Source organism: Hyperoodon ampullatus (genome assembly GCF_949752795.1).
Source record: "Hyperoodon ampullatus genome assembly, chromosome: 5".
Taxonomy (NCBI): domain Eukaryota; kingdom Metazoa; phylum Chordata; class Mammalia; order Artiodactyla; family Ziphiidae; genus Hyperoodon; species Hyperoodon ampullatus.
The window spans coordinates 117,465,979-117,488,117 of record NC_136918.1 but is presented as its reverse complement, the minus strand read 5'-3'; the positions used below and the strand labels follow the sequence as shown (position 1 = coordinate 117,488,117).

The window sequence follows — 22,139 nt, the reverse complement described above, 5'->3', positions numbered from 1 at the left end:
CAGGGGTCACGTGGGAGCATCCACTGGGCAGTGTTGGTTGTGGACTTCCCATTCATTCAACCAAACCCCTTATGGAACCGTTCTGCAGTCCAAGACTTTTCCTACCCAATCCTCTTCCTTCTCCCTCGAAGGGAGCAGACCTGCCTCACTGTCGAAGGGCTCACCCAGCCTTCTCTTGCTCCCTCTCCTTTATCTTTTACAGGCATTTCCCCCAGCAATTCTCTAGTACATCTAATCCTTTCTTGATGTCTGCTCCTTAGAGAACCTTAACTAACAGGCAGTCTAAGTGGGTCTGAAACTATATTTGACTGTGAACCTATAAATTATTAATACACATACAAATCCGTGTACTTACTTGTATAGTGAAATAGAGGAAAACCAAAGGAATAATCCCCAGAATGAAGAGTGGTAAAGCTCCCACAATGACCAAAACTGTTCCAATAACTTCCAGTGTACAATTCACCCAGGTCCGTAAGTAGTAATGGAAACGCATATCAATTATAAACATGTCCTGAAAAATTTGATATCGAGTCACTTTATTTTTAACTTTTCATGGTTTAAAATGAGGGGAAGAAGACATATATCATTCAATGTAAAAATAAAAACATTTACCCAGATGTGACAATCTGATTATTAAATATCTAACTATTCAATATGTGATCTTTGCCCTCCCCAGCCCACCCCCATGTATTTTTCAGCTGTAACAATTAAGAGGGTGTTCTAGTACCAATATGTCTATGATCAAGCAATTTGTACTTCCCAATGACAGCTACATGGCACTTAATTTATATGACTGAAATCAGACTCTGTTAAAAAAAAAAAGAGTCCAAACCCCGGTAGTTGGATATTCAGGGGCATTGGTCTACCATTATTCACTCCCTAAAAACTGTAAAACACTCCTGGGCCATTCTTATCCACTGAGAACATGTCCAGTGACCTTCCTGGATAGCTGGATCCTGCCAATATCAGAAGAAACAGGAAAACAAAATAATCTTCATTTACAAAATTAAAAACCGAAAGATAGAGGTGGACAATAGGACTGAGAAAAGGACATGGGAAGGTCATTCATCAGTTCACATGTAACTTAAAGCTATGTTTGTGGTATAAGGTACGACCTTAGAGATCCCAGGGAATAGGAAGGCACTCAACCTTGAAGGGATGGACTATTCAGTTTAGGACAAAACCGATAAAGAATGGAGATAGAGTTTTATTTATTCTCAGCCTTGCTTTGGGACTTCCCTGATTATCTCACATACCAAATAGTGTAAGAGCATCATATTCATATGTAACTTCCTGCCTGTCTTTAAAATACACCTTCTCATATTCTCATCTGTTCAAGACCCAATCATTTGTCATGTTACTGTATAATAATGAGAGTTGTTTAGTAGGGTCATAGAGGTATGTCCACTGGGAGACAAAAAACACTGGTGATCAAGTTCTTCTATAAACTTTCAAAGAACAGTGTGACATTGGTATGATTAAGCAAGATTTAATACTCCATCAAGAATTGATTATGCTAGGTATTTTCATTTATATTTTGATGTTTTATCCTCATTTTTCCCCATACCACACCAAATGTTTTTCATATACACAAAAATGTATTGCCATATTTTAAGATCATGGCTATGCACTGTCTAATACAGAAGCCACTAGCAATATATGGCTATTGAGCACTTGAAACATGGCTGCTGCAAACTGAGATCTAACAGAAGTCTATGATACAAACCAGATTTTGAAGAGTTTGTAGGAGAAAAATAAAATACTCAATCAATAATTTTACATTGATTATACTTTAAAGTAAGGTTTCAGATATTTTCTGTTAAAACATATTATTATAAATAATTACTTCAACTGTTTCTTTTTACTTTTATATTGTGGCTAATAGAAAATTTTAAATTACCACTGTGGCTTGCATTACATTTTATTGGACAGTACAATTACAAGTACTTAGTAGTAAACACAATGAGTAAAACCCTATAGGTTAGCAGAGACACTCTGGAAACCTCTACCCATCCCCCATTTGCCATTAGTGAGTTGATAGTTCTTTTAAAGGCAGAATGCTTAAAATCTGGATATGTCGATATAGACTTACATTTCTCCCCCTCCTCAGCCTGAACCACTGATTCTCAAACTAAATGTGTGTAAGAATTGGAGTTGTAGACACCAGAGCACATGTACTTCTTGGATTCTTTCAGCAATTTTTAAGGGTTATTTTAAGTATGTGTGTAAGATGTGACCCTGCTATACATCAATTATAAATGTCTCAAGAATTAGAAATAAAATAACAATGAAATCTACCCTAAACGTAATCTCATCTTTTTAGAATGATATTTTTTACAAATGAGATAATAAGGTACTAAATGTGGATCATTTATACGTATGCTATTTAATAAGGTATGACTTACTTACCTTGGTGAACCGATTGATGATCTGGCCTATGGGATTGGTTTCAAAGAACTGGAGTGGCAGATGCAGCACATTATCCAACAGTTGAGCATGCAAAGTTCGAGAGGCAGCCAAGGATCCTCTGGTGATTACATAAGCTCCCGAGCAAACAAAGAGACCTAAACACAAATTGTTATCGATGACATATTAACCGCTTAAACTCTGAATTTTAACTCTCAAAAGATTGCTTGTAATAGCATTTATTTTTAATGGAAAACTCAAATATCAAACTTAAAAATGTATCACTGTGGACCAAACTAAGTGTAAATGCATATGGTGCATGGAAAATAAATATGGACACTCTGGTGAGCTATCAGAGCAGGGCTCTCCTTATTCATGAGCATAGGTTCTAGAGAAATGCTCTAAAGATAAGAGGTCAACCGGGTTGACAGAATTTTAGCAACTTATTAACGTTATGATGTCCTGAAAGACAATGTGGTAGTCAGTGGTGCTGCTAGACAAATAATTTCAGTTCTCCTAGCTTCTAGGTCCATGGTTAGAATTGCACTTTCTGACCTCCATGTGATTGATGGAATCAAATGAATAGTTCTGAACAGTAAGTTGAGATACTTCACATGATACTTCCAGGTGTCAGACTTGCTAAAGCTCCTATTCCCTTTGCACAGTGCCTGCCAACATTTAAAATAGTGGTTGGATTGCTTCTTCAACTTGGGCCCTAGAATCAGAAGAGGCCCTTTCCTGACCTACAGTGGACAAGTGGTATGAGTCATGAATAAACTATTTTTGGTCTGTCAAGCTATTATAGTTTGGTTGGTGAGAAGGTTCTTGAAAAAACTAAAAATTAGAAAATATAAATGATAAACATGTAGCTTCAGTGGAATAGGTTAAAACACAGTTAATATTATCTATTGACTATTGGTAGCTGTGTTTGACAAAAATATAACAAGAAAGAGACAAGCTCAGAAAAGAACTATCCAGGTGCATAAGAAGAAATGAAAGGACAAAGAATCCCCAAACTGGGGAACTTGTAGGGGTGGAGGAAGAAATGCTTGGTTACAATGATTGGCTCAAGGGTGGATATGTGACTCAAATTGTTTCAAGGAGAGTAATTTCATGGATTTCTATGGAAAGAGGTTCTTTGAAAGAGAACATTTTCATCACCATGTGAAGCCTGAGAATGCCTCAAGAAAAGAGGAAAACAAGCAGAACTGAGAAAGCATGGTGGACACTTCGTTTGAGACCCTGGCTCAACTGTGTTTAAAAACTTGTGCCTGGACTTTTCCATTTGAGGCATCAATAAATTTCCATGTTATTTAAGCCATTTGCTCTTGTCTTCTGGGATACATAATTGCACCGCTGATCTCTACTATACAAAATTGTTAGTAAAAGTGTGTTGCCAACAGGATTCTTGCTCCATTGTAGGTATAATGTTTAAAACAAAACAAAACAAAAATAGTTAACCCTGTCCACCTCAAATTCTTTTAGCTAGTTCCTTTATATTTTAAATAACATCACACACTGCTCTTTAATAATTTCTTAGTCTTAAATACTTTCTATTATTTTCCTACCTCACTCCCCATACTTTCTTCTAGCCCTTCCAAAAATAGGTTGTTGCCCTTTTGTTCTCAAATATTCAGTGTTTACATTACTACTAAACATAATGTTCATGAAGTTCAGTAAATTTATAATGCTTGTACCACTATTTTTCTATGCAAGAAGCACTAATCTATTACCAAACAATTCAATAGTCAGCAAATCTCTTTGGAATATGTTTAAATTCAGCAGATAGTCTGTTATTTCTTTCATCCTATTTCACCCCCTCAACCTGCAACATAAACTACTCTCTTGGAACCCTCTGTATTTCTGCTCTAAACTGGAAATTTTTGTGGGAACAGACTTTAGTATTCTTCAGTTACAGAAAATGTTGTTAAATGTTATGCATTTGATCATTTCCATCTGCATTTACTGTGTCTTATTGTATGAATGTTGAACATCTTGGATTATTCCTCTAATTTTTTCTTATTTATCATTTGCCATCTATGTTTTGGATGTTGTACATCTGAGACAATTTCTTCTGATTTATCTTCTCACACTTGTACAATCTTTTTAAGTTCTTTAAATTTTTTAAGAACTTTCTTGTTCTTATTATTGAACTTATTTAAGCACATTCTGCTCTTGCTTTGCCTCTGCTTTTGAATATCTGAAGATACTAATTTTAAGCTTCTCTTACATATCAAATATGACTATTTTACTTCTGGGCTCCACTGCTCTATTTGGTGGCTCTTATCTATACTGCTCACTTGATTAAAATGCACGACCATCCATCATTATCAGTTAAAACATGCAAGATAAAGACATGGTGAATTAAGAGGTACCTGGTGTGTCTTTCTTCTGACTGTGTACACATTAATTTCCCCCAATCTCCTCTGAATGGAAATTCCACTTGAGTGGGTGTGACACTGGAAATCTCATATGGTGATCTAGACATGTAGGCTGGAACTTCTCCAAAAGCCACATAAGGAGGCTTTCTTCTATGTATGTCACACACACTAGTAACCCTAATTTCCTTTTTAAACATCAGCTTCCTAGTTTTCACTGTGCTACTACTGTGCCAGTTGGTAACAGGAGAACAATGTTCTAGTGAATCACTTTGATTATTTCGACGCTACTCAATCCTACTCTCTGTACCTGAGCTCCTCCACAGCTAGACTGAACCACTCCCTATTCTTTTACAGCTTCATCTAGTATCTGTTCCTGGTTACAGGTTCTTCTACCCTTGATTATCAGTATAATCGCTTATGTAGACATTTATCACTCTGAAATCCCCTGAACCCTTTACTTTTATATTTATCCACTGTCATTTCAGTGGAATTTTGTGAGGTAAGTAAAGTAAATGATCCACTCACTCATCTTAGACTGGTGTACTCCTTAAACATTGCACTTTGAAAATAAGGCTCCTATATTTTACACATTGGGTTGGAAAAGGAAGTTCCTAACAAAGGGGCATAAAACACAATAGATTAAGGATGTTCAGAGTGCCTTAGAGATTCTAAAGGAAATAGCTGGGAACCAGGAATAAAATGTTCAGGGCTATTTCTTTTTCAGAAGATAAGGTAAGATCTTTATTATTGTTATAAAATATAGATGCAATGTTTTCTGCTTCAGTACTCCAGTTTTCTTTGAATGTTAGCCTTCTATATTATTCATAGCCTCTGGTATTAACATGTGAAAGTGCTATTTATGTTTTAAAGCTCAAAAAATACTGTGAGCTTTGATGATGTCAGTGAATACAGCCTGCTCTTGATTGAACCAGGTTCCATAGGACACGGCTGCAGACTACTAAAAAAATCAGAAATTATATATTTTCATTTCTTAATAAATAATTTATAATTGTATTTAATAACAAGTCAAACATTTAAGTGTTTTTAAATGCTAAAAACAAAAATCCAATCAGGAAAAAATCTTTTTGATTAAACTCTGCATAATCTGTTACCTTTACTACAAAATACTTTCTATACCTACTGATAGTTAATTAAAAGTAAGACTTTACACAAGTAAAATTTTGAACACTAAACTTGCATACCTTGTCTAGTATAGGAAAAACAGTATTTGCTCACTTAAAATATTCTCCGAAGGATATTGAGTCTCCCTTAAAACTGTAACATGAGCTCACTGGATTGGTAAGAGTTTAACCCTCCTATATATGTGTGGCAGACATAGATATAGAGATGTATATGGGACATTTCTTTTGCTGCTCAGCATTCTAGATGTCTATACCTACTTTTTCCTCGAGTTGCAAACCACAAGCCAAAAAACTTGATTCACTGACTCAAAACCAAACATATTCTGAGTCCTTGTAACTCATTTTAGTTGTTAACATAACAACTCTTTCCTCAATGAATGTTGTTAACAGAATGACAAAACAAATATAAATTTGTCTCACAATATTTGCTTACTTTCTGATGGAGATACTTATAAGAAGTACTATGGTCACACAATAAAAATAAGATAGGAGAGCAGAAAACAGAAGCAAGGCACTAAATCACAAATTTTTAAATGTTATCTTCATTTTCTGTTACCAAAAGCATGCATCTCTGTTTTCCCTTATGCATATCCCTAGATAGCAAGACTTCCACATAGATGGCTTTGTTATTTCTTATTTGAATTTATCAATCTCCTTCACTTTGTTTTCCTTTCTTCTTATAAACACATAAAAAATTGTCTATTTAAAAAATCTTCCCCTGGGTTTCCCTGGTGGTGCAGTGGTTAAAAATCTGCCTGCCAATGCAGGGGACACGGATTCGACCCCTGGTCCGGGAAGATCCCACATGCCGTGGAGCGGCTGAGCCCGTGTGCCGCAACTACTGAGCCTGCGCCCTAGAGCCCACAAGCCACGACTGCTGAGTCCGTGTGCCACAGCTACTGAAGCCCTCGTGCCTAAAGGCCGTGCCCCACAATAAGAGAAACCACCACAATGAGAAGCCCGCGCACCGCAACAAAGAGTAGCCCCGGCGCGCCGCAACTAGAGAAAGCCTGCGCGCAGCAACGAAGACCCAATGCAGCCAAAAGTTAATTAATTAATCAATTAAAAATATCTTCCCTTTAATTGTTCTACACTTTTGAGTACTATACTTTTGAGTGTCTTTCTTCTTACTCTTTCAAATCACCTAACTTCTTTGAAGGACAATGTGTATCTATTCTGCTACTGGGGAGAAAAAAAACAGCAGAAAAATATGTATCCACACTTCCCATTAAATGTGCTCCAAATTGAATTAATCATTTCTCTGCTCTACCAACTGACTTCCCTCATCCCTGGTTTCTTTATTTTTGTCTTCATTGTTCTCTCAATTACCCAAACTTCAAAATCATGAGTGATGTTCTCTTCCTACCCACAAATCAGCAATTCTTACATATGTTTTCACTGCAGTGTCTTTCCTATCCATCCCTTTGCTCCAGTCCCACTGCAGCTCTCTGACCCTTCCTCCATTCATACTTTATTCAAATCTTATTGCATTCCCTACCCATTGGTTAGCACTAGTCTAGGTGCTTTGGGTGACAAGGAGATGCATCAGATAAGAGATCTTTTTGTACTAGATTATCTCCCATCTAGACTCCTGAAGATCCTTGATTATTTTTTCCCTACCAACCCCAACTTCTCCCTGGTCTCTGACTTTAGTCCCACCAATAAAAATCCATCTTTTTTCATCACTGAAAATTTATTCTTATTCTGAAAAATAACTCCAAATTCTGTTACTTCTTTTTCCCCAATTCTCAAAGTTTTCTACTTGCCTTTCCAACTATCATCTCCAAACTACCTTTCCATTTCTAGTTCCCCTACTGCCCTATCAATAACCTAAAGACTACTCAGACTGGCATCCTCACCTATGCCTATATCCCCCTCACCTTCCCCATCTGTCTTTATTCACATCTTTCTCTGCATCTATCAGCTTTTGTCCTCTGTGATCCCTGACAAAATTCCATCCATCTTTTTAGTGTCACCTCAAATGCCAACTATGCCTTGGAAATTACCTTAATCTCTCAACCAAATATGGCTTTCCCCTGCTCTAAATCCTCACAGTGTTTTCTTTCACTACTTTTACACGAATATTGCTTGCAATGTACTTTTAAGCTTTACTTACAATGCAGTTTTTAAGACTCACTTACTGATCTTCACATCAGTCACAAGCCTCACACATACAGTGGACAGCCATGTATTCAAGACTTCTGAGTCCTGACTGACTTAACATATGAGACTCAGTTTCCTCAGCTGTAAAATGGGGATAATGACACCTTTCTAAATACTTATTGTCAAGATTAAGTGAGACAAATTGATAATATTCAGTGTGGGCCATGTAGTTGACACATACAAGTTTTTGTTTACTCTTGCAAATATGGTGAATTAAAAACAGGCATTTGACTTATCCCAAAGTATTTGAATATTATGACATAGATTTTTAAAAAGTAAAACAATGCCCTATGTTTGCATCTGAATCAGTTAGGTTAGAAAGAGAAAAGAAAGGCAGCTAGACTTTTTGTTTAACCTTGCATTAATCCCAATAATCCATAGATGTTAAGTTTATTGCTTCTTATTCGCTTCCATTCTGTGAAATCGTTCATGTGCTTTGCTTCTTTTGCCCAGGCACTAAGCCATAGATTCTGTCCAATTCCCACCAAATTCTGCCCCAGGTAAGTGGCCACATTCAGCCATACACAGAGCCAGCCGAAGGCTTGGAGGTACTTCAGAATGATTGAGAACTTCACCTAAAAGCAAAGTTGTTTAAAAAAAAAAGTTATTGTACTTAAAAGTCACACAAGCTAGATTTAAATCCTGCTCTGACATATACTAAGCTTTATGATCTTGGTCCAAGTTACTAACTACTCTAATCCTCAGATTACTCTTCTATAAATTGGAGTAATACTAGTAGCCATCTTATAAGTACAAGCAAAGTGCCTGCACAGTCCTGAGCACTTAAAAATAAAGTTGAAATAATGTTAGTTACTATTATTAGTAAACCAGAATATACATAGCTAAATAACATTTAATCCTAATTAAACACCACTATAATGTCCACCTGTTCCATTTAATTCAATTTCTTCAAACTATCATATAGCAACCTTCCTCAAATTCAATGAAAAACATATGGTATTTATTAATAACATTTATATTTGAGTGGTTAGTAACAAATAACACTAGTTATTCTGGTGCTTACCCCTCCAACAGGGACCTTTTCTTTTCTCACTGAGAACTGTTTTCCTTGATCCAATAAGGGCCTGATAAAGCAAGACGATGTACATTTTTTTTAGGTTTTTAGATCAACTAAACATTTTTTTTAAAGTTAAACATTCTCAACCACTTTGTTGCATACTCTTCTGCTTCATTAACAGAGACCTGACTTGCCTTGATAATAACATTGTTCCTTTAATCTTCTGGAAGGGAGATTGTTTATTCTTTTTTACCCCATATATTTTAGGGCCAGGGCATATTGTATGATTTTTTTCACTGCTTCTTCTAGATAATTATCCTTCAAACTTGAGCTAAATCCCTAGATTGTGTAAGACAATGCCATCTGGCTGTACCATAATCTGTGCCTCCACATCTACTTGCCTCCTGTCCTCTCAGAAGACTAGCATCAGGCTAATTTGTCCCACTTCATCCTGCCACCATTCTGGGTGATGTCACAGCTGACAAGAACAACTGTATTAAACTCAATCTCTTTTCACCTTCATGACCTTCATACTTCCAGAGTCCTCCATCTGCATTCTACATTGGCCATCAACTTTCATGACCGCAAACCATGAATCTTATTACCTGGAACAAATCCACCTCTGAAAACTTGACTCCAATTGTTTCAGTCCCTGGCCATAACATAACCTTTTCTATTTCTAAGTTGTACATTCAGTTACTTTCACTGTATTTGGTTTTTATTCTACCTAGACCCCCAGTTCGAAAATGTAACTTTCTATCATCCTTGCCCCCTAAGATGATTAACGATCCTGGTTTACCTGGGATATTCCTGGTTTTAGCACTGACTGTCCCACATCTGGGAAACTCTCAGCCCCAGGCAAACCTAGGCCCTGTCTCGATTCCTTTTATTATCCAACCTGTACTCCATGATTACCATGTCATCCAAACTGTGGTGACATTCTGAACTTTAATAGCTTTCTTTCAATTAAATGTCAACGTTAAAACTGACAAGTTAGCCTTTGTCACACTTGCTGCCCATCTGTGGAGTGCTGCTTCAAAAGATCATAGAGTCCAGCAAACTGGCTCCACCATAAATTAATATCTTCCTTCCACCTGGGTTTGTATAGTGCCTAGAAATTCTTGCATCTCTCTCAGAAGGGGCCCCCATGTCCTACTTGATGGAGAAAGTCAAAGCAGATAGGGAAGTCAGTCACCACAATTCTACTTTTATCTGCATCTCCACCCAGCCTTTTCTAATTCTCTCCTGTAAAAAACAAAGGTAGTTTTCTCCTCAGATCTAAGGATAACCTCATGAGCTGAATCCCATTCTGCCCCATTTTCTCAAAATACATTTATTAAATATAGCGTTTCCACACTTTCCTGTCGATGACACACTTGACAGTGTTTTTTTAAAAATGCAAATTATAAGATTTCCCCTCGAGAAATCTGTCTTTTAAACAAATGATGCAAGGGATTCTTAGCTTAAGGCAAATCTAGGAGACACTGAATTGTTTCCTCTCTTTTCTAATCTTCATCTTCTTCCTTTCTAGCAACTCCTTCCCTTCAGCCCACAGAGAACTCCACATTTTTCTCATCTTATAATTAATACCATCACCACAAAAATGATTCCATCCTCAACTCTATGTTCAGTCACTATCCTACTTCTTGCCTTCTTTCTGTAGCCAAACATTTTTCTGCCAAACCACCTTTCTCTCCTCGAACTTTCTGGCACCTGGCTGAAACGGTTTCCATCAACGGGGCTTTGATAAAATAAGTACAATACTTATTGCTGTACTCATGGGACACTTTAAAAATTATTTCACTTAAACTCTCCATAGCATTTAACATCATTGACCTTTCCCTTGTTGAAGAGACATTTCCTTTTACTTCCCTACCATCACACATTTGTGTTTTCTCCCACCTCTTTGGGCCTCCATTAGTTTCTGTCTTCCTTTAACGTTTATATTTCCTGAGGCTCCGTTCTAGTCATTATTTCCTTGCTATGTTCCACACTCTTTTCTGAGCACTCTCATCCATTCCCAGTTTCAACAACCTTCGTCTTTGTGGGTGACTCTCACATGGATTTCTCAAGTCCATGTCTCTTCCTTGAGCTCCAGATCCATAGGGTAAAAAACCTACTTGCCACCTACTTCATCTCTGTTTGGTTATCTCAAACACACCCTACATGAAACCAGTTATTTCCTACCTCCTCAAAAGCTTTCTCTGGCCACAACACTTCCTCTGTCTCAACATTGACACATTTCCAACCAATCACTAAGTAGCTGTCAATTCCTCTGGAATTGTGTTACTGAAGAAATGTTTGGAAAATACAGAATGGCATGAAGAGGTGGAAAGACAACAGAGGAGAGAGAAGAGAGAAAACAGAGGAGGAAGAGAAGCAGAAACAAAATACTCATAATGCTATATTCCAGAGATATTTAGTGCTAACATGCTGGTGAGGCTTGTTATAGTCTTTTCTCTACATGTGTGGTATCATAATTCAAATGCTGCTCTATAACAAGTCTTAATTTTTTAAAAAATTTACCCATCGTCTTTGTAACTCAGTATATAATGAACCTCAAATATTATTCTATTACAGCATTATATTTTGTCAAATGGCAATATCATATTTTATCATTTTACTATATTAAGATTTATTTAACAAAATCAAAATTTATACTGGTTGCAAATTTTTCCTGCTTTAATTATTGCTGTAATGATAATTCTCTTTACACATCTCTCATGGTCCCTTGTAGGGACATAGGAGCATGAGATATGCTACATTCTAAGTCATTTGATCTATCTAATATCAAACTGACCTCTAGAAATTCTAAACTGAGGTACATGCCCCCATTTCTCCACATTTCCCATTTTGTTTATCAGAATAAGAAATGGCTATTTGATCAGCCCAGTAGTTCTTCCCTTTCCATCTCTGGCATTAGTGTCAAGAAACATTCTGTGGGAGGTTGCAGTACATGCATGCCCTTTGTAGGATCAGCTTTACCATCAGGAAAAGATACACTATTTAACAGACACTTTCATTGGAATAGCTCCTGGTATATGATTTGGGTTAATTACTGTCATCATCCTTCAAGCCCTTGGCATGGCTTCTGTTTGGATAAGCAAATTTAGCATTGGTGTCAAGCCAAAAAATTAATTCTTAATGTAGCTGGATATAAAATGCTATGAACCCAACTGTTAAAAGGGAATTAAAGCATCCTAATTAGACATAACTAAGAAAGACCAATAATTTACTGGCCACTACACAGGAGGGTACTGTTTTTCCAAACTACAATGTTAATTATCCTTTTTCCACAAAAGTTCTGCATTTGGTCCTGGGCATTTTGTTGTGAATAGCAGGTTTTATTTTAATTTTAAAAGAGCAAAGTTTTTTATGCTGGTAGAGAAGTTTTAAAAATGAGTCTTGCTCTGTCCTTCAGAAACCCTTGGGAAAGTTGGCATAATACCGGTCTGCATATTTTTGTATAAAATATATAAAATTAACATACTGAAACCGTTATCCCTGAACTGAGCATACAGTTGCAAAGTATAGAGTATGTATGGGAGGATTAAAGTGATTAATAGAGTCTGACATGAAAGCCAGAAGGGGGCAGTCTAGATACTAAAATAGCATTTCCAGTTTATTTTGGTCAGGGAAGATAGTAATATATATTTAAGGAAATAAAATAATATATACCATATACATTTAAACCAAAAAATGAAAAACAAAATATTGAAACAGTTCAACTTATTTTAGTCCCCATTTGAAAACAAAACTAACATCATAATGTAATTCTAACTCTTAAGTTTCAAAGGGAGGGACTGTCAGTCATTATTCGGTCCAACTTCCTTTCCACCTCCCTCTTGATGGGTAGTTAGTTTCCCTGTGAACCCTTCCATGAGGAAGATTCATTGTTCTATCTCAGTACATCCCACTGTAGAGAGTCTGCATTGTGAAGTTCTTGTCTGTTTGTATCTTCCAATCTCTAGTCTATCTTAATTCTGCATAAATTGGAAATAATTGGGTAAGGTTAAAAAAAATTAAGTTGAAAGCCAGGAAAATTTTCTCCATGTAATGATATCTTACCAAATAGTAAAGCAGATAAAAAAAAAGATGAAAGCTAGACTAGGAATAGTATAGAAAGTAATAAACTAGGAAATACATGGAAGTAGGCAAAGATGCACATATTTTGGAGAAATGAAAATAGGTCTCTGACCTCTCAAACAAAAGATAAAAATGATATAATTGCCATGCCTAAAAACAAGAAAAGATTGGTATGCAGGGATCCATGGACCTCCAATAACATTTTTATCACAGTCATTAAAAAGTAAGTTTGATGCTGGGTTCTGTTGACATGAATGTGTCATAGGAGAATTGTGGTGATCTTTTTGATGTACTCTACTGAAGAAGTAAGTTTCAGCATGCTGGCTTCTGTTTGAGCCGCCAGAACTTGAGAAATGTTTAGAAACCAGTTCTGTAAACAAACGTTTATAGGGATTGGGGTGCTTTTTTCAAGGAGAAATTTTGTAAAAGTGGTTCACAAAAACTTTAAGAGGTTCAATTTGGATATGACTAACCGTGACTTATAAATAGAAAAAATGATTTATTACAGAGGAAAGGGTATGATTATGTTTATAACAATACTTATTGATTTTTAAGATTTAAGCCTTAAAGCAAGCTACTTATTGAGTGTATGGTGAGATTATACACAGGTGAAAACTCTCTTTATAATTTAGAGATTTGAAGATCCCACAGCCCAGAAATTTCAAAGTCTGTTTCAGTGGGGTTTTTTTTGTTGTTGTTTTGTTTTGTTTTTTGCTTTTCTTGGATATCCTTAAAAACTGACACTCATTTAAATGAAACTTATTGTTATAATGGTAAGAAAAATAAAATAAAATAAATGATGGATTAAAAGTTCCTTGAGTGTGCTTTCAGTCTCTAGTTATTTATTCACCCATTCAAAATACTTACTGAACACATGTTATTCAGTGTTTAGTTGAAATGTGTTATGTAGATGGCAATAGAAGAGTGAACAAAAAGACAAAACTTCCTGCTCTTATAAAGCTTATAACCTAGAGGTAAGAGAAAGACAAAATAAAAGTAAATAAGTATATTTTACAGTATGCTGATAATTAGTAAAAATTATGGGGGAAAAAGCATGGAAGGGGTAAAAAGTATTGTGGTATAAAATAGGGTGGCTAACTAGGTCTTCATTGATGAGGTGACATTTGAGCAGAAGACCTGCAGAAGATGGGCGAGCAAGCCATATGGATATGTGGGAGAAATATGCCTTAAGCAGTGGGATCGGAAAGTGCAAAGGCACCAGGGGAGGTGCATGCCTAGTCTTACAGGAATAGCAGAGTCAGTCTTGCTGCAGTAGAATAGTGAGATGAGCTTTAGGAGGTTCTGAGAAAGGTAAACAGGTCCAGGTCCTCCAAGGCTTTATAGGTCATTGTGAGGACTCGGGATTTTACTCTGAGATGTGAATCTTTTGGAGATTTGGGGCAGAAGAATGACATGATCTGACTCATATTTGTAAAACAAACCACTCTGGATGTTATGCTGCAAACAGACTGTACAGGGCAAGGCTGGTGGCAGGAAGACCTGTAAGAAGACAATTATAATAATTCATGGGAGAAATGATAGTGATTTGGACAAAGGGAAGCTGTGACAGTGATGAGTAGTGTTTGAATTCTGGATTCTTGGATATATTTTGAAGATAGAGCCAATGGGATTTGATGATGGATTGGATATGGAGTAAGAGAGAGGTCAAGGGTGATTGCAAGATATTTTATCTAAGCAACTGGAAGAACAGTGTTGCCATTAGCTAAGAAGATTAGACATCAAAGAGGAGGGTCCAACTCTGGGGATCAGAGGACAGGTTGGGCTGGGGATATAAACTTGGAGTAAAGGTAATTAAAGTCATGAGACTGGATGACAACACCAAGACAATAAAGAAGAAAAGCAGTCCAAGGTCTTTATGATCCAGAGGAATAATTTAATTTACCTATTCAGTCAGCTAAACCTGGTATGTACACAAAGCTCCAAGCTGCAACATCCACATAATCACACAACCACAGGAATATCCAATCCTTTCAAAAAAAAATAATAAATTCAAGACCCATTCTTTCACTCAAGGTCAAAACTACAAAATTCTGAGCTATTGGATCCTGAAGTATTTGCTTCTCTCTAATCCATTCCAATTCTCCATTTTAGCAACTTTGACCAGTGACAGCTCCCTATAATTCTAGCCACTTACTTTTTAAACCACTTTTTGTTATTATTCTTTTTTTTTTTTTTGTCTCCTCTTTGCAACTGTTGGAGTATTAGGGCAAATAACTGATTAGGTTAATTTGCTTCAATCACTGTTCATTTTAGTTCCTTACAAAAATGAAAAAGAAGTATAATATAACAATCTAATCAGGGTCAAAGTTTTATTATTTTTATTTCTCTCTTCCTTTCCCTTATCATTCTTTTCCTCCCTCCTTCCCTTCCTTCCTCCTATTTTTCTAAACAGATTCACTTGGGGTATATCTTATCTCACACACACACAAATCCAAGTAGATTTCTTCTAGTAGAATTTGGCTAGAAATTACTGAGAGTTACTATGTGTCCCAAATTAAGTCACATACATCTCACTTAAAAACTTAGATACAACCATGTAACTTATAGTATAAAATTTGGAAACCACTAAGTACATTTTGTACCCATCATAATGTACAGATCATTTTTATAGCATGCATTTTAAATGCTAAAAAATGTAATTAATTAGTCCATAATCCCTATGAACCTGGTATTACCCTAATACTCACCTACCATTTTGCTCCAGGATTTGTTCTTTCAGTACAGTTCTGGAGTTGATTACACTGACTCGCTTTAAATCATGAGCTGCGGAAGAAGATGGTGAGTGCTTTTATATCCATAAAAGCAAACAATGCACAAAATAGAGAGAAATACGCTGAAAGATTATACAAGTTAGAGAATTTTTTGTGTTCTGGATCCATAGGTATACTGGGAGCCTTTCATTTTCCCCATTATTTCCTATTCACCTAAAATGTTTTGTAATGTCTTGATAAAACTAAGACTCCGTAATGAAAAAGCCTACAGAGAAGTTCTTTCTTAGACATTAGAGAGGAGTGCTAACTTGTTTTGGATCTTCCACAGAAGGTTTAAGTATTTGCCCAAGAGGAACATGACTCCAGTCTTAAAAAAAAAAAAAAGCAATATCATCAAGTCTTATAGACAAATGTTATTATTGTGAAAAGTATTAAGAGCATGCAATGGTAATCCTCGAATCTCTGTCATGTTCTTACTAATGTCACTAATAATAGCTTCCTACGTGGCAGGCAATGTTCTAAATACTTTACATATTTTAACTCTTATGTTTCAAAACTACCCCTGTGAGGAAGATGCTACGATTATCCCTATTTTACAGATTAAAAGCACAGAGAAGTAAAGCAGGTAGCATTAATCAAAGTCACACATCTAGAATTACAAGACTGAGGTTCAACTTACTGTTAGTGAATTCTATGGGAAACATCTCAGAGCTAGGCAGATTTTTGTCTTTTCCCACAGTGTAATACTTAACCTCCTTGAATCTCGGACTTCTTATCTTTAAAAAGAAGGAAGTGGACTTGGAGATTTCTAAGGTCTCTTATATGAACTCTATGTTTTCTTATTTCTAGAAGTAAACATCTGGTCCTTAAAGGAAGCCTCTGATTTACATCAAGTACCTCTAAGAAACGTGGGATTCCATGTCTCACAGAATTAAAATTCAATTTGGGGATGTTACATCCTCTCCTGCCTAAGGCACATTTTCATCTTTATAGCTGATAATAATAATGTTTGAATTTATATATTTATAGTTTATAGAACGTGTTCACATACATTATACAAGTTGAGTGCCAAAATGAGCTGATAAGATAAAGAGAACAGGTAAGTTTACCCTTATCTTGAAGGGAGAAGTAAAACTCAGATAGGATAAGTGACTTGCCTGAAACCCAAAGGTGTCAAAGAGACAGAGAGGGAGAGAGAGAGAAAAAAAGAAAGACAGAGAGATGGAGAGAGCAAGAGTGAGCCGAGCCCTACACTCCTTCCTGTCTTTCACACTAAGTCAATGTACTTTTTCCTACAGGTTTGGTACAATGTTTAAGAGTTTGATTGGCCTCTGACATGAAACAGAGGCAGTGATGGATTCAAATTCTGAAACTTACACTGTCTTAACTTGGGCAAGATGTATATCTTCTTTGTAAAATTAGGACCATATAGCCTCAGGGGGTTTTGGGGAGAATTAAGTAAAACACTTGTGACTATATTGAGAGAATTAATACCCAAGACATCTTAGCTATCATCAGTATTATTAGTATGGGTAAGAATTATCCTAGACTAAACCTATAAATATGTAAATTTATCTTTAGTCATATCTTTTTTCATAAACTCTTTTCTCTCCTCTGATTCTCACCTCTTATATAATATCCCGATAAGGTGAGACTTATAGATTTTTCAGAGCTAGATGGATTTTTAGAGATCTGATGTATCCAAACCAAATTATACTGTAAACTCTACTTATCTGTCATCAACTCTGGTAGTGAGAGTGAGAATTATAGGAAAAGAAAAAGTGTCTGGGTCATAAGCAGTTTTGGGGGCAAGGGAGTGATAAAAATGTACACTGTTCATTTCCATATCAGACACCAGGACAAACAGATCTAGTTCAAGTCCCATTTTTCATAAATGGGAAGAATGAAAAGAGGTCATTTTTACAAAGATTCATATAATTATCAGTGCTAGAACCAGAACCCAGGGCTCCTGAAATTGGCCCCATGTTTTTTCTACTATGTTGTGCTGACTTTTACTCCCACTTTCATGTCACATTCAGTTAATAAAAAATTTTAAATGGAAATATTGTGTGCTTTTAAAAGTAATTCCTGAATAGACTCAAGGCCAAAAAGAATAAATCATAAAAAATAAATGATAGACCACAGATTGAATTTAGAAGTGGGGATCACACTTCTCAAATCACACTCTGTCCTGTAGCCCTCTTTCTTCTAAATTCCGATAAAAATGTTCTCAGATATAAGTTGGTTTTTATTCACTACTTATGCAAAGAAGAGAAAGAAATTCCCCACAGGGACAGGCCTGCACCTAACATTTGTGGTAACTGGGGCAAGAGTATAAATGTAGGCCCACATACCATACTTCTACGTATTTGACAGTTATAGATGGAACTAACAGACTGGTAAATAAGTTCTATCGCTTACCCTAACACATACACCTTCCCAACCACCTGGAAGGCAAAATCCAGGTGAGAGTGTTTGCAGTCCTGCGAGTTCCTCTGGGGAATGCAGTAGTCCCGGGTGATGTGGTCAAGGTCCTTGCTGGGTTTTCTCCCACCCCAGCTCCACCCCTCACCATGTCTGTGGCTGCCTCAGCTACATGTCCAGACTCTGTTAACCCTCCTCCAAGAAAAAAAAATCCTTTATCCAAGGAGTAGTGAATGCCAGTAGAGCAGTCAACCCTTAAGAGGGTAGAACTAAAGAATGAGAGCCCAGGTCCTTGGAGCAAATTTATGTCATATGGGCAGAGAACTCTGGGACTCCAATTACCTGGAGTGGTCAAGGAGTGGGGGGATGGGAAGAGGACCCCCGATGGGCACAATCCCTAGGCCTTGGCCAGAGAGCCAGCCAGGGAAGGCAGAGCAGAGATGTAGTACAGGACTGGGTCAAATTGGCCCAGGTCTAAGGGCAATACTGCAGGAATGTGACTAAATGTAACCAGGTTTGAAGTTGTTGTCTGGGGGATGTTTTATATCAATTTTATATCAGTTAATCTATTTTTGTTCTGCTCTGTGTGGTCACTAATAAAATTACAATATATATGGCTGACCTTTTACAAATATCTATCTATCTAGTATTAACATGAGTAATTTTATGCCTGCTTTTTAAAAGACTTTATATATTTTTTACTCAGCATCCAAATAAATCAAATCCTAGAAATATTCATTGTAAAAAACATATTCTATTTCTAGTACAAAAATGATCTCTACTCACCACCTTTCTGAATTTTAACAGAAAAGATACAATACTGAAGTAATTAGAAGAAAGTTCAATTTACATTTTCCTAAATATGTCATATTTCTGTTGCTAAGATAGTAACATCTATTAATGCCAGCTCAACTTCAAGAATGTTTTCCACTTGTTACCACAGAGGACTGGTGTACATAAGATATATCAATGGAGGGAGGTATGATGTTTGTTTCCAAAACTGGAGACTTAAACAAGAGCAAATTCCACAACTTTCAAAATTGTGTTCCATATTTTATGGTAGATTAAATATTGAACTTAAAACTTACACACTGCCTGCTTTCAGAGCTATATTTTCCAAAGTAATACAACTTATATTTCATGTTGCCTTTAAAATAAATAGCAAAAAATATATCCTGGATCATAGCATTACAAATCATCCCATTCACTCTGAGGAGACATACTTTTGGTAGAAAAAATGGAGGCAGATTCATCTGTTTAACAAACAGCTACTGAGTACCTGTTATTTGCCTAACATGAGGCTACCTAAGTGCTGGGGATAGAGAAAATGACCACATCCTCATTGCAGCCCTCAGAGACCCTCATAGATATATCTTTCCTACACACTAAATATAAATTATTACTTAGTCTGACCAAATAGGCAAGGGCTCATTTCCAAAACTGCTAGCCATTAAGAAAAGACAAGGTCTTCTTTTATTAAGATTGATCACAGCCACCTGACAATAGATCAGGTATTTCTGAATGTGTCTACATATAGAATATTTAAATTTGAGAAAGGAGTATAAACAAGGAATAAAAAACATAGTAGTGCATACCTAATGTGTATTAGCTTAGAGAAACACATCAGCAAAATGTCTCTGCTTTTTGATTTCATGGCATTAAAATACTAATTCGCACTGATCTTGTTATAAACCAGTTTCATATCTTTCTGACTTTTATATCCAGGTAAAGTGTAAAGTGAATGAATAGATACCGTTCATGTAGGAAATGCTAAGAATAACTCTATATGTCTTCTTTTAGCCTGCAATTATGAAATAGTTCACTAGCTTTACAGCCATTTCTCAGTGGTGTTCTGGAAAGGTATAGAACAAGGATCATGATGGTGGTACACATGAGAAAACATCTACAGCTGGAAAAAGATAATGGTACATCCAACTTTCAGAGCTGGAAAATGACTGATCTCTGGAATATTAAACTAATACTAGATTTCAAACATCCTTATGTCCTAATTAGATAAAGATCAAACCACTTCATTTACACAAATATCTATGAATCTTAATTTAAAATACTAGGACTATAGTAACAAAGATTAGTAGTAAATAAACTCAGTTGTTATTTTGTAAAAGTTAGACAAATATCATTCTCCTTTTTCATTCTTCAGGTTTTCTTTTCTTTTGTTTCTCTCCTACAACATGCAATAGTATGTTTTAAATATTTATTATTTATTTGATATGGATTTAATTTCAAAGAAAGTAGAATGTTTAGACCCATTATATTCTAAACCTGCAACAGAGCTTATAAATCATCTAATCTCTTATTTCATAAATGAACGAACTGACCCTGGGGCATAACATTTTGCTTAAAAATCATAAACAAGGTTGATTTTTAGCTGATGTGTCCCAATGTACTTGTTTCTTTTCTAGAGAAAGGAAGACACCCAGTTCCTGACTTAAGTAGCATGAATGAAGAAAAGTGCATAGTAAGAAATCAGGCAATTAATGGGCTTTCAAAATGGGTAAGCACACTGTATCTTAGGTTTATTTTTCACTGTGTCCTCACCTTTTTCTTGTTCACTGAAGGCCTGAAGCAAATTCGTGAGATTTTTGGTTTTAGACAGAAGTTCCTGGTATGTTCCCATTTGTGCTACTCTGCCACTTTCCATTACAACAATAAGATCCATCAGGGGTAGAAGTGTGAGATTGTGTGTCACTAACATTCGAGTCTGCAAAAGAGTATTTTATTCCCTGGGTTACATGGCAAAAATAAGCCATTTTAAAGAGCGCTGTAATCATTATTTTTTGTCTTTACTATTTTAGAGTATAATTCTTGGTAGGTGCCAGATTAAGGCAGCATGTATAAATATATTTCACAATAAATGATGATACACTGCTAGACAAAAAAAAGAAAAAAGAAAAAAAGAAGTCAGCAAATATTTTTAACCCATTAGTTCAGGTATTTTTCATTCATTAAAAATGAATCAAATTTACAGCAAATGAAAAACAATCTTATAACTGTCATTCTTGCTTCCTTTTTCTAAGGTCCTGTAGCATTACAAAAACATGTTTGACTCAAGTCTTTATTTTTAAATATTTCCATATATTATATACATATACATAAAATTGAATGAGAAGATTTATCTTGGTTTCATTTCAATAAGTAAAGACATTTGTCTATTCTTTACTTAAATATTTATTTTATTATTTTATACATTTATTTAATTTTTCCAGGATTCTCTATATTAATAAATCTGTAAACACATATTGTGAATGGATGTGTATGGTTTTGTGGTCAGACAGGCTTTTAAAAATCTCTGTGGCTCTTAAATTAAGCAAGCTACATCAAGTCATTATAAGCCCTGAGTTTCTTCATGTATAAAACAGGAATAATGATAATGCCTATCTCAGAGACTTGCCATAAGAACTAAATGAACTAATTTAGTGTCAAACATAGTATGAACTTGGTAAATAATTCCTTTCTTCTTGGTTCCTTCACAAAACAATTGAATTGTTATGAATGCTAGATTAGTAATACCACATTTTAAGTAGTAAATAATAAAGTAATACTATTTTTTATAAAAGTGCTATGCATCAAAATACCACTTTTCAAAAAAAGTCACCTAAGCTAAAAACAACTCATTTTGGCATGTAAACCACCTTTGAATATGGTATTAGTCAATGAGGTAATAATCACATAAGTTGTGGTCAGAGTAAACTTGTAAAAAATTTTAAAACATTCATTCAAGTGTGTCTGTAAAAGACCAATATAACATCTCATTCTTTACATGAAA

The 22,139-nt window shown here is 35.7% G+C and overlaps 1 protein-coding gene across 1 annotated transcript in view; it reads right to left on the bottom strand.

Moving 5' to 3' along the window:
- LOC307053089 (multidrug resistance-associated protein 1-like) overlaps positions 1-22,139 on the bottom strand; it is a gene marked incomplete at both ends in the record, with an annotated part of 85,812 nt that overhangs the window by 14,459 nt on the left and 49,214 nt on the right. The window contains 6 exons of the mRNA XM_079704385.1: positions 356-511; positions 2,410-2,564; positions 8,448-8,667; positions 9,117-9,177; positions 15,905-15,980; positions 20,912-21,074. Coding sequence (XP_079560511.1) covers positions 356-511; positions 2,410-2,564; positions 8,448-8,667; positions 9,117-9,177; positions 15,905-15,980; positions 20,912-21,074 — 831 coding nt within the window. The remainder of the gene's footprint in view (positions 1-355; positions 512-2,409; positions 2,565-8,447; positions 8,668-9,116; positions 9,178-15,904; positions 15,981-20,911; positions 21,075-22,139) is intronic.